This window comes from Hippopotamus amphibius, chromosome 3 (genome assembly GCF_030028045.1).
Source record: "Hippopotamus amphibius kiboko isolate mHipAmp2 chromosome 3, mHipAmp2.hap2, whole genome shotgun sequence".
Taxonomy (NCBI): domain Eukaryota; kingdom Metazoa; phylum Chordata; class Mammalia; order Artiodactyla; family Hippopotamidae; genus Hippopotamus; species Hippopotamus amphibius.
In genome coordinates this window covers 148,511,472-148,524,171 of record NC_080188.1, presented here as the reverse complement: position 1 = coordinate 148,524,171, position 12,700 = coordinate 148,511,472, and the positions used below count along the sequence as shown (strand labels likewise).

The window sequence follows — 12,700 nt, the reverse complement described above, 5'->3', positions numbered from 1 at the left end:
TTCCTGTGCTATACATGCTTACTGTTCTTTCCAACTGCTTTCCCCAGACAAAACTGAATACCTCAATGTCTCTTTTTCCACTGATAAAAGTATTCTAACATCACCAATCTTCACTTATTGGTATGTAGCTCATTCACATTAATCTTTGGTGTCAAAATCTGACCTAGTCCCCAAAAGATAATATAAATAGAATTGTATCCAGTTACAGTAAGTAAGCTATTAAGTATATTATCAATTTACCAGTTCACTCTAGATTTGCTCTAGGAAAGTTTTTCCTAGAGATACTTAGAACTACCAAACTAATCCACCCATTCTCACCAAAATTAAAGAAACAGAATAATATTGATCGGATACTGAGATGATCTCATATAATTTAAAAATATAGGACTTCCCTGGTGGCACAGTGGTTAAGAATCCACCTGCCAATGCAGGGAACACAGGTTCGAGCCCTGGTCCAAGAAGATCCCACATGCCTCGGACCAACTAAGCCCATGTGCCACAACTACTGAGCCCGCGTGCCTAGAGCCCATGCTCCACAACAAGAGAAGCCACCGTGATGAGACGCCGGCACACCTAAACAAAGAGTAGCCACCACTCACCACAACTAGAGAAAGCCTGCGCACAGCAGTGAAGACCCAACGCAGCCAAAAAATAAACTTATTACAAATATATATATATGCCTCAAAAACAGAGATAATTGTATATTATATATACTAATACAGTAAGTTTAAATAGTGAACAATTTGGGACATCCTCATTGACCAAACTTTTGACACCTACTGCCCTCAACAAAGAAAAACTATTTACTAGACTCACATGGCACTCAACTTAAATTTGCTAAGGAAATACACAAAATGATACAATTATCAGCTATCTATTTTCTCATAGATACAAGAGGTAAGACTTTAAACCAGTAAAGCCTTCGAACATAATGGTACAAGGTAAAAAATACTAGCTAAAAATTTCTAAGGGTGATCCAGGTCACCCAATAAATATTTGTTGAGTATTTACTTCCTCTCTGCCTCACACAGTACTGGGTGCTATGGAAGAAAACAAAAAGGAACAAGTCCTCTTTTTGAGAAAATGTACATTCTAGTAGGGAAAGCACAGCAATCCAAGAACGCAAGAGTTAATCAAGTACACCACACATTGGTATATACTTATATACGCACTTAGGAAATACTATAAATAAAAAACAATCCTGATAGGAGACACAGAAATAGTAAGTTATAAAACTGGAAGAATGGGGCTTCCCTGGTGGTGCAGTGGTTAAGAATCCGCCTGCCAATGCAGGGGACACAGGTTCAAGCCCTGGGCAGGGAAGATCCCACATGCCGCAGAGCAACTAAGCCCCTGCACCACAACTACTGAGCCTGTGCTCTAGAGCCGGCGAGCCACAACTACTGAAGCCCACATGCCTAGATCCTGTGCTCTAGAAAAGAAGCCACCACAATGAGAAGCCCACGCACCGCGACAAAGAGTAGCCCCAGCTCGCCACAACTAGAGAAAGCCCACGCGCAGCAACGAAGACCCAATGCAGCCAAAACAAAACAAAAATTAATTGATTAAAAAAAAAACTTTATAAACCTGGAAGAATGGCTTATCTTAAATGCTAATTCTCCACCATCTTCAAAACTATGGGAAATGGTTTAGAAGATAATTTTAGCTGTATAAGGTCAAGGCATTAAAAAAACACTGAAATTATTCTCTTTTAAATCATCTTTCAACCTTTCTGATTATTTCAAGGAGATTGTCTCAGCTACTGCTGGTATGTCTTTTACATTTGTTTATCACTTGCTAATAGCTGGTTTCAGAGCTTTCAGCTGAAAGCTACAGCATCTAGCTACAAATTAACATTTTTTTCATTGTGTTTACTTTCATGGCCAACTTTATACATAGCAAGTGACAGCATATACTTTCCCTTTATAATTCATTTTAGTTGATATTTTCTCTTTATATTAACTTTAAAACCCTGGGAGGAAACACAAAGAAAGGAAATACTGTTCTAGCTATTCCTGATCACAGGCAACTTCATGCCTGTCATCGCAGCCAAGACTACCAAGCTTTACTTTCTCCACAACAATAAACAAGCCCATGCTTAAAGTCTGTATAAAGTACAGTAGTTAAAATCTCCATAGTTTCTACTAACCAAAATAAGGAAAATAAAGAATAGTTTATTTTGAGAGTATTTGGGGGGTAAAAAAAACAGTAATAGTCCTTCTAATGAAACTATTTTTGTGTTGCCAGGAAGAGGCCTTCCTATTCCCATACTTTAATCCTTCAAAAAACCTGTACTACTACCCTTCTCCATTCCCACCCTGGGAAATACTTGTCTAAGTAATAGTTGTCCACTAGACTGTAAGCTCACTGTGGGCACAAGCCCTGCCTTTTCAGCTTTTAACTCTGGGGCTGAGTGGTTCCCCTGTAGATATTCATTATGTGATTACTGGATGCATGAACTGTGCCAGGAACTGGTCCTATACTTAATTCTTCTCTTTTCTTAAAAGACCTATCGATTTAAAATTAAGTCATCCTTTCATGCAAGTTCTACATACTTATTTAAGGATCTAGAGTATCTAACAAGTTATAAGTAACTTCCTATATATCCTGAGTAAAATACAGGCCTTAAGTGCCATGATGATGAAAATGCCACTAGCTTTGCATCTGTTCTTTCCAAAAAGGCATTTTATATACTAAAATATTTACTTAAATGCAACAACACTTTTTCTTTTTTAAAAAACTTTTTATTGGAAGAAATTCCTTATTTTATGATTCCACTAGAGATACATTATGTGTACACCACTTCTGGAGAAACGCTGTGTAAATTTTGAGCTTATGGAATGAATTGATGTTGGCTTACTAGGACTGACCAGATAATATAAAGGTATCAAGCTGAATCACAAGGAATATTCTTAAATCTATTCATTACTTACCTATCCACACTAACAAGACATAAGAATCCTTCTAATGATAAACTCTTAAAAGGCACTAGAAGAATATAAAAATTTTTTAATTATATAAGGAAGATAGTAAGTCAAAACTGTACAGGTGAGTAAAGTCTGCCTAACAAGTCTGCTCATATGTTTCTCCTCTATCTTCAGCCAACATTTTAAAGCCAAACTTGGCTCCTTCTCAATCACTTCTCTCTAGACTTTCCAAGGGCATCAAATCAGATTCGTCCATGACCTCCTTCAAGACTGCCTCCAATCAACAAACTAATTCCACTACTTTTCAAAGGGATATTAAAATTGAGGATATTTTAGAATAAATGCAAAATGGTTACATTCCCAAAACCTGCTTACGACCCATAATGTAGCTTACCCCGAGTACTACTATTTCTGTGTAAGATGTCAGAAATGACAGTGAAGTAAATAAACAGGTCTCAGCCTCTATCCCCTCCTACCCAGAAAGAGGTATTCTCATACTTCTTTCCTCACAGCACAGCCAGATCTAACTTCAACACAAAAGGAAGGTGAAGGCCAGCCCTCGGGAGCAGCTCCTAAGGCCCTGTGAGGTATCCCCTTTAGGGTTGTTATTAAGTAAGGTATGTGTGTTGCCAGAGGGGTGGAGGAATAGAAGGTTGGAAGGAAGGTGGTGGTGCTAGTGTTAATACTAAGAGGCAACTGGTGCAACAGCTATCTTAACCAAGGAACGGGCAGATGGATTTCTGCAAGCAAAAAACAAGATTTTTGCATTTAACTTTCGATGTACATATGATTACCTTTCCTGCGTCCTCAAATGGTACTCAATTTTAGGTTGAAAACTTCCAATCAAGTGGGCCTACCGAACTCGTTAGAACTGCACACAGCATCATTATATTGTGCCATGTATTTTCATAAAGAAGAAACATTCTTGCAACCTAAACAGACAGCAGTTAACTTCAGATATTACACTACCATTCGTTTTGAAAGTGGTTATTGCTCAACTATTTCGAATTTTGAAATTTGTAATAGTTATCTAAGAGCCTTTACAAAGGCCTCGCCTCTAGGCTGCTTCAAAGCAAACGACAAATAGGAAGAACGCTCACACTAAAAACCACGTGTCTCCCGGTAGGAAGTACATTACCATTCCGTTTCCCGAAAGTTCACTCTAGATGTGAGCTTAACAATGTAAATGTTTCTAAATACCAGATTTGACACTCGTGTATTTCACTTGTCGCAATCGTAAAAGAGCTGGGATTCCTATCTCTGGGACCAACAAGTAAAATTAATCTCCCCTGAGTATACCGGGTACCGAGTAAAAAACCGGGGCCATTAAACAGTCATTAAACAGCCCTAAGCCCTGAGGTGGGTTCCCATGTCAACAAAGTGGACCGGAGGAAGCAAAGCTCTGCAAGCTCGGGGCCTGCAGGTAGGGGAGTGGTGAGTCTGGATTCCAGGGCGTTTCGGCCCACTTGGTCTCCCTGGGCGGATGGGTGATGATGGGGAAGGTTTTGAGGCCGCGTAGGGTCTCCGCCCGGAGTCGCTAGCAGGCCTCCAGCGGTAGCTCCTCAAACTCGAAAGGTACCCCACCTTCACCCCGGCCTCAGTCCTGGGTTTGAACACTGGTCCCCAGACCGAAAACTGCAACTCCCCGGGCATCGCGCATCTCAAAGGTTCGCCGTCAAGCCGCATTTTCCTCCTGAGCCACTCAGAACCCTCAGTCCAAGACCCCAGGGCAGGGGTCTCCGGCCTCCCGCCATTTCTCCACGTCGCCGCAGCTCATAATAAGAGGAAAGAACCTCAAGGTGACACCTTATTCTGGACAGGGGATGCGAGTTCTGGGCCCGAGCTCAGGGGCCGGCGTCCCATCAGAGCCCGGCCGCCTCACCTGGCAGCGGCACACGATGTCGGCGTCCTGCGCCAGCAGATCCACCACCTTCCCCTTGCCTTCGTCGCCCCACTGCGCGCCGAGCACCACCGTCACCCGGTTCCCTCCGGGCCGCGCCCTGGGGCGGCCGCAGTCGCCGTTGGGCAAGGAGGATGCCGCCGGGTTGGTCTCGACGAACGCCATGGCTCCAGAGACGCGAGGAGAGCCCTCAGGGGACGCGGGCGGCTGGGAGTGCGCGAACTGAACTGCTCTGCGGCCGCCAGCCACATGCGGAGGAAGAAGGAGCCAGAGCCAGCCCGCCCCCGCCCCTCCTGCCGGGTCGCCACCCTCCCGCCAGGCCCGCCCCGCGCTCCCGCCGCCCTCTCAGGGAGGGACCAGGACCTCCCCGAGCACGCCGGCCTCGGCAGCACCGCCCCAGGGAAAGGCCACGCCCCTTCCGCGGCCGGACGCGCCCCTCCAGTGCGAACCTGGCTAGCGGAAAAGGGCGGGGGCGGGGTTTTGAGCTCGCTTCAGCCTCAACGTCCCGCCCACCCGCCCTTCCTCCTGCTTTTCAAACTGGAGAGGCGGGGAGGTGCGTGCCTGTGCGTCAGACTACAACTCCCGGCAGCGCTTTGCCGGAAGCGACGTGTTCCGGTGGTTTGGTGTCTGCCGTCTGCACGTTTCAATCTCTGAAAATGTTCATATTTAAATTATTTTTAATATGTTTTTATTAAGGGAGGAGAGAGTGTGTACAAAATACAAAGGGTGGAATTTCAAAATGTAAATGGGATGAAATTAGAACATACTATAGGTGTAGAATTGGAAAGTAAAATTCTGGAAGTAAGAACAGAGATGGGAACAGGGATCAAAAAGGGCAACCTCGAAAGTAAAGCAGTAATGTAGAGGACATTAGGCCTGAAAATCTAGAGGACGGTAGAGCCCTATACCTTCTAATTTTGCATATTAGTAACAGAAGTTCAGAGAGAAGGAACGAATTGCCCATGTCATATGCTGTATACCAAATACTATAATGTACTTTTAATTCCCACAACTATATAAGGTAGGTAATACTATCTTATCCTTATCTTACAGGGTTTAAAAGTTAGTTAACTTCCTCTAGTGAGGGCTGAATTGGTATCTAGGTGGTCCAAGTGCAGAACCCAGGTCCTTTCTGTTGTGTTTACTGTTCAGTTGCCGCTAGATTCCCAAGTATACTGTGGAAATAAATAAAGCTCATTTTAAATGGAGTCAGGAAGCCCCAAAGGAGGAGCTTTCATGCAGGTACCACTCCTAGCAAACTGCATAACCTGAAGGAAGAAGGACGATAAGTGTATTACTTTTTTCCTAGGAGAAGGGAAAACATTTTTCACATAGAAGTTTTATCTCCTGCCTTTAAAAAAAGGAAGGCAGATTCCTCCCTGCCCCAGCAACAGTGCTCTAACCTTTGAAATCTTCTTGTCATTTTAGTTAAGTGAATAATTAAGTATTATTTTATAATGATACGTGATCCAATTTAGTCATGTCCAAAACTTTTGCTATTTTTGGAAAACTTTCAAAAACCAAAAATCAAACTGTAAATGAAGTCTTTTTGCCTTAAACTAACTTTGGGGTTTTTTTGGAGGGCCCCTGGAGCATCATGAAGGATCTGTTTTCTCTTTATGAAAAGGAAATTATAGGAGACTGAATGAACAAATGAGGATGATTATAAATTTTATGATTTCTTATGCTGGTTCCCTAATGGAGTCTTTTTGAGGATGACTATAATTTTTATGACTTCTTATGTTAGTCTTATGTTTTACTTTTCCAGATTTAAGGACATTTTTTCTCTTAAGCATCTGTGACTTACAGCAATTGTAAACAAAGATGAAATATTTATCTTTTCATACCTGATCCCGCCAGAATTTTGAAACTCTTAAGTATTCTTTTCCTAACAGTACAGTTATTTACATGAATTCAGTGAGAACCTGTTCTTCTTATAACAGGATACAATTGGAAATATTGACTACATTGCCAAGGCTTTGACTGGAATGTCATATTTGAGAGAGCTATACATACTCAGATATGACCAATTTTAAGGAACTGCTTGGAAAAAATAACCTAGTACTTTGCTTGTAAGTTTCCAGCAAAGTAATCTTAAAAAGAGCTCATATGGTCAATCGCTATTCTTACTGCATAATCAGCTAAATTTAATACAAATTAGTTTTACTATGATTGTTTCTGATAAAAGGGGGATAATTATGGAGAGAGAAATTATGTTTGCACCTTTGTACATATTAGATTCTTGTCCTTTTCATCTTCTTTAAGGTTTTGTTATATATCTATAAGCTGGACTGGATCCTAAAGTCTTCTTCCTTCAAATATCTGACTATAAATCTCCAAACTAACATTTCCAATTTTCTTGAACCCTTCTGATTTGGAATCAATAAGAACAAAGTTTGCCTTTGAATTTCCTTGGAAAAGAGTACACTAAGGTCCTCCTCACTACCCAGATGCAGCAAACATCAGAGATTCGAACCTTGGGTAAACATCTCACAGCTAAAGAAGACCCCACCTGGCATCCCATCCTATAACAAGCACTGGGCACCGCTGAATCACACTGACCAGGAATTGAAGCAGACAACAATTGAAGGACACATCTTTCTTCCCAAAATGACTGGGCTAGGCCTGTGTACCTTTTTCCTCAATTACTTCTTGCCTCATCCTCTCCCTCTTCTTGAAAGACAATGTTCTTATCTGCATTTTCAATCTGTTACAAAAGGGGGAAACTTACCTAATTGTTGGGTTTGATACCAGAAACTTCAGTCAGTTCACAACAATGGTGACCCTTTAGTTAATCCTGTAACAAATTTTGTCTTTGTGCAGTGCTATTGCTAATGTCACTCAGCAACCCCTGGCATCAGCTACGGAGTAAGATGTTTGAAGCCTCCCACTGGTCCACCCCATTAAGCCTCCTTAAAAGAGAATTTCCAGGGGGCCTTTCTGGCTCTGAGTTTGCCTCCATAGGGAGGACATTTCTCCTCTGGGTTGGAATAAGTTCCAATGAATACATGATTTAAAATCTCTCCCTGATCAACTTGATGATGGGTGATGCCTTAGAGGGCCGGGATGGGGAGGGTGGGGGGGAGTTGCGGGAGGGAGGGAATATGGGGATATGTGTATAAATACAGCTGATTGACTTTGGTGTACCTCAAAAACTGGTACAAGAGTGTAAAGCAATTAAATTCCAATAAAGAGCCCCCCCCCCAAAAAAAACCTCTCCCTAACATTAGGAGACCTAGTAAATTCCACAGCCAAAGCAATAGCAACCCAACAAGGATCACTTGACTCATTAGCTAAAGTATCAATAGTTTTGGAAAATCGCATAGTCCTTGATTACCTACTTGCTGAACAAGAAGGCATTTTTTTCAATAGCAAATGGACCACCTGTTACACATGGTTAAATGCCTCTGAAGAGATAAAAACTCAATTACACAAGCCCAGGGAACTAGACCATTGGTTACAACAAATTTTACCTGAGCCCTGTTTTTTGTTTTGTTTTGTTTTTTACCTGTTTAGCATTACCTTCAGATTTGGGCTCCTAGTTTAGAACCATTATACAAACTGAACTTGTCACATTACTTTTAACTCTGCTTGGCATAATCATTTTTAAGCTTTGTGCCTGTTAAATCTTTATAAAAATGACAGATACCCAATGTAACTGAGCAGGACCCTATGGGGCCTTCTGCGGACAGGCCCCTCCCCCCACCCCTGCGTGTCCTCTTCCTGCCTCTTGTCTGTAGGAAAACTTTAGCCTCTTAGGTCTTCCCTGAGTTCCAAAGAATAAATTTAATCAGAGAAGTGAGAAAAGGCATAAAGAAAGGAAAACAGTCAAGCAAGACAAAATAATAATAGTTTAGCCATTAAACAAAGTCAAGGACCTTTAGTTCTGCCCCAAGGGCTATAAACTAATATTCTGAGCCATATCCTTTGAGATGTTTTGCAGATACTGAAATCCCCACCAGGTGGGTGAAGTTAACTATATGCTGCCCACAAGCATGCAAATCTCAGACCATCTGGGAACCAGAAGGTTGATGATGTTGACTCCCCATTACCTCACTACCAACTAAGCAGAGGAATGTCCACCAGCTGAGCATGCACCCCACAACTCCTCTCCCTCATCCTGTCTTTAAAGACTTTTCCCTGAAAGCCATCAGGAAGTTTGGGTCTGTTAAGCATCAGCTGCATGGACTCCTTGCTTGGTGTTCTGCAATAAGCACTGCACTTTCCCTTCACCACCACCTGGTGTCAGTAGATTGGCTCTACTGTGCACGGATGAGTGGACCCAAGCTTGTTTCAGTAACGCAAACAGGGTGATACTAGCTCAGCACTGCAAGATGATCTCCAACGTTTATGGCCTAGATATGATATAGACTTTAGATGGGAAATGCCTGAGAATTATTCCTCCTACTTTTCTTTGTTCCTCAAATGTGGCCTCAATAGTCTCCAGTCTGCACTTTCCCTCTGACATGGGGCATGGCAACCAGGAAAGCTCCTTCCTGGCACCAAGGGACAAAACCTCTAAATGAGGAAAATCTGACTCTTGATCAGTGATGCTTTCAAGGAAAGACGGTGATCAAAGGGGGAAATGTGAAAATGAAGGAAACCTTAACTTAAATGGAGTCAGGAAGCCCTAAAGAGGGAGCTCTCACCCACCTGCCACTTGTTGCAGCCTGTATAACCAGCAAGAAGGAAGATAAGAATGTTACTTTTCTTCTGGAAAGGGAAGACATTTTTCATAGAGCAATTTTATTTCCTTCTTTCAAGAAAAAGGAAGATCCGCCCCTGATCCAGCAGCAATGCACTAACTACCACTTGCAGTCAATGAGAAACTGCCACAATTTCGGACACTGGCTCTTCTCCAATGAAGTTTTGCTCAAAACAACCCTAGCAATTTCTTCCTAAAACCTAATAAAAGCAAGCCCCTCTCCTTTGTTCTCTGGACTTGCCCATGATTCACCATAGCTTGCCTGTCCTGAATTGCAATTATCTGCTATTTCCAAATAAACCCATTTTGCTGGTAAAATAACTGGCTGTTTTATTTTTGAGGCTGACAGGTGATATAGAGAAAAGGAGAAGGAAAAGTTAGAAATAAAAATCTAGGGAATTCCCTGGAGGTCCAGTGGTTAGGACTTGATGCTTTCACTGCCAGGGGCCCGGGTTCAATCCCTGGTTAGAGAACTGTGTGGACAAAAGAAAGAAAGAAAGAAAGAAAAAAACCAAAACCAAACAAACAAAAACAAACAAAAAAGAAATAAAAGTCTAAACTTGGAAGCAGTTTAGATAATAGAAATAAATTCAAGTACCTTGTAGAAGGAATAATTTTAATTGGTGTGACGTAAAGAAGCATATTTACATCAAGACGGGAGGGTTTGTGTAATTTCCACAAAATAACACTAAGGATGTCACTGTATCAAATGTATTTATAATCCCGCAGTTGCAGTGCACTCTATTCCGTGGCAGAGAGGAAGGATGTTTTTAACTGGCCAGCTCTGCTAGCACATGGAATGGATGCCTAATGAGGAGAGGCAAGGAAGAGATGATGGTCTTGAGTTTTACTCTTGAATTTATGGCCAAATAGCTTCATTTTAATCATTGATATACCCACCTTCAGTAGGACACAACATTTGAGTTGTTTTGTTTGGTGCAGTGACAGGCAATGAAAAACCATGTCTTAGCTTTGTATATACAAGGGTTTTCAAAGTATTGATACTTACTTGAATATTCACCCACACATTCTCATCTTATCCCTTGACCAGAGACATCCACTTTAGAGCTGGCAGCCTCATGAAACCCAAGGGTTGAGATCAAAGAATACTTTTCAGAGTTCAAAAGTTAACCTTGCACCCTAGACTTAAACCACTTTTGCCACCTGAGCATTGTTTAAAAATATTTCAGGATACTTTCAAATGACATGGCTAGAGTCTTGTGGAAAAACAGCTGCAGGAATGCAGGGGGCACTGGCAAATGACACAATAAGTTTGTCTTCCTGCACTCTATCACCAGAAAGTCATTTACAGCTGCAAGTTTTCTAAGGCAAGAATTCAAGTCTCCAAGTCTGACCGCCATAAACTGAGTGCCATCACTTTTCCACTAGGAAGTGAGACTGGGAGATGACAGTTGCTTGGGTTCCTTTGGAATGTGCTGCACAGATAGTAAGGCTAATCATTGCGGGGTGTCCAATCATTTTATAAAGCCAAGTGCTAATTAATACTCCCAAATGAGGAAATGGAATAATTTGTCATGCTTAACTATTTAGAAGTAAAACCTCATCATAGCTGACAAACAGCTTGGGGAAAGGGAAAATGTGTGTATGCTCTTTAGCATAGAAAAATATGCAACCACGGCGGGGAGGGGCGTGGAATACACAAGTAACATCTATGTACTGCCTAAAACGCTGCTGGGATCACATCACTCCTCTGATCAAAGACCCTCAGTGGCTCCCCAGGGTCAGTGGAATTATGTGCAAACTCTTTAGACTAGCATTCAAGGCCTTAGCCTGCTTTTTTTTAATCACCCCACAAGTCCTCTTCAATCTGCTTCAGCCAGCCTGGACCCCTTGCTCTTTTGTAAAGGTGAGCCACCTGAACAGGAACAGTTGCCCCACCCCACCCCACCACCAGTCAAGGAGGAGATATATTTCAATCACCTGCACCTGCGGCGCTCTAGCCCACACCTGTCTGCCCACCCCTCCCCCACCCTAGCCTCATTTTTGTCCCTCCTTAGAACCTCCCAGCACTTGGTTCTCATCACAACATCTTTCTTTCTCTGGTGGTTGTGGACCTCAAGTCTGCATCGCCCTCCAAGGTGTATGCGCTTCTCCCACCAGGTCGGCGGTGTTGCCCGGGTAAAGACCGAAGACAAAAGCGGAACGAGGCATCCCCACAAAGCTTCAGCTTCTCACGACCCAGCATACACCACCAGAGAAGAGGGTCGAACTGGCCGGGAGGACTCGGACCCCTGAGGCTTTCCCTCCCTCGGGCTTTGCAGACCTCCCAGGGACCGGCCAAGGCGGGGATATTTCGTAGGCGGCCGCCCAATAGCGGAGAGAGGGGCGGGCGCGGGTGGGGGCCTGGCCGCGAGAGAGGCGCGCGGGGTGGCCCCCGCCCAACGGGAGCCCGGCGGGGGAGGCGAGGCCGGAGCCCGGGCGGGGACGCTGAGCCGCAGGGTGGGGTGTGGCCGAGGCCTCGTGGCGCGTCCGCACTCCAGAGCCCTCCGCAGCCTCCACCTGTCCGAGAGACCACGGCGAGGGGGCGCCGGCATCCCAGGCGCCGGGGGCATTTGGAGAGTTGGCGGCGACGGTGGGCTGCGCTGCAAGGCCGGGCGGACGCGGCATCGCGGCCGGGCTCTTCTCCGCGCCTTCCCGTCGGGAGGCGGACTCGACGTGGCGGGGCCGGCGGGGCTCGGGACACGGACCCGCGCGTTTCCCCCGCCGCGGGCGGGGCGGCGTCGCCTGCCTCGGACACCACGCCCACCCGGGGGCCGCGCCCCGGACGGCGGGAACCTCCAAAAGGTCCCTCGGGTTCTGAGGCTGGGTGGCGGACTCGGGCCGGAGGTCTAAGGCTCACGACGTTTGGTCGGTACCCGACCAGCGGTGTCCGCTTTTCCCCACCTCTGTCCTCTTTCGTGCCCAAGGACGCGAAGTCTCTCTGTTAAAAGAAGTCAGGGTGTGTACCCGGCCCCGGCATCTCCCTGGAATCTTGGGATCCCCACCTCTGGCCTGAACCCCTGCAGAGGCTCTGCGGCTGTCTTGGAGGACAGTTCCTAACTAAACTGAACTGGGAAACTGTTGCCGATGGTCTACAAGACCCCCCTCTGCATCTGGGAAGGCCTAGACTGGGTTGGGGTGAAGGACCAGAAGCCGGGAGAGTCCGTC

The 12,700-nt window shown here is 44.6% G+C and overlaps 1 protein-coding gene across 2 annotated transcripts in view; it reads right to left on the bottom strand.

Moving 5' to 3' along the window:
- The window catches only part of ADSS2 (adenylosuccinate synthase 2), a 40,757-nt gene extending 35,632 nt beyond the window's left edge, over positions 1-5,125 (bottom strand). Inside the window, exon 1 of one of the 2 annotated variants that reach the window (XM_057727825.1) lies at positions 4,810-5,125. In XM_057727825.1, the coding sequence (XP_057583808.1) occupies positions 4,810-4,992 (183 nt within the window). In that variant the 5' untranslated portion in view covers positions 4,993-5,125. The remainder of the gene's footprint in view (positions 1-4,809) is intronic. The other variant, XM_057727822.1, reaches the window with a different exon arrangement.
- Between the last annotated feature and the right edge of the window lie 7,575 nt (positions 5,126-12,700).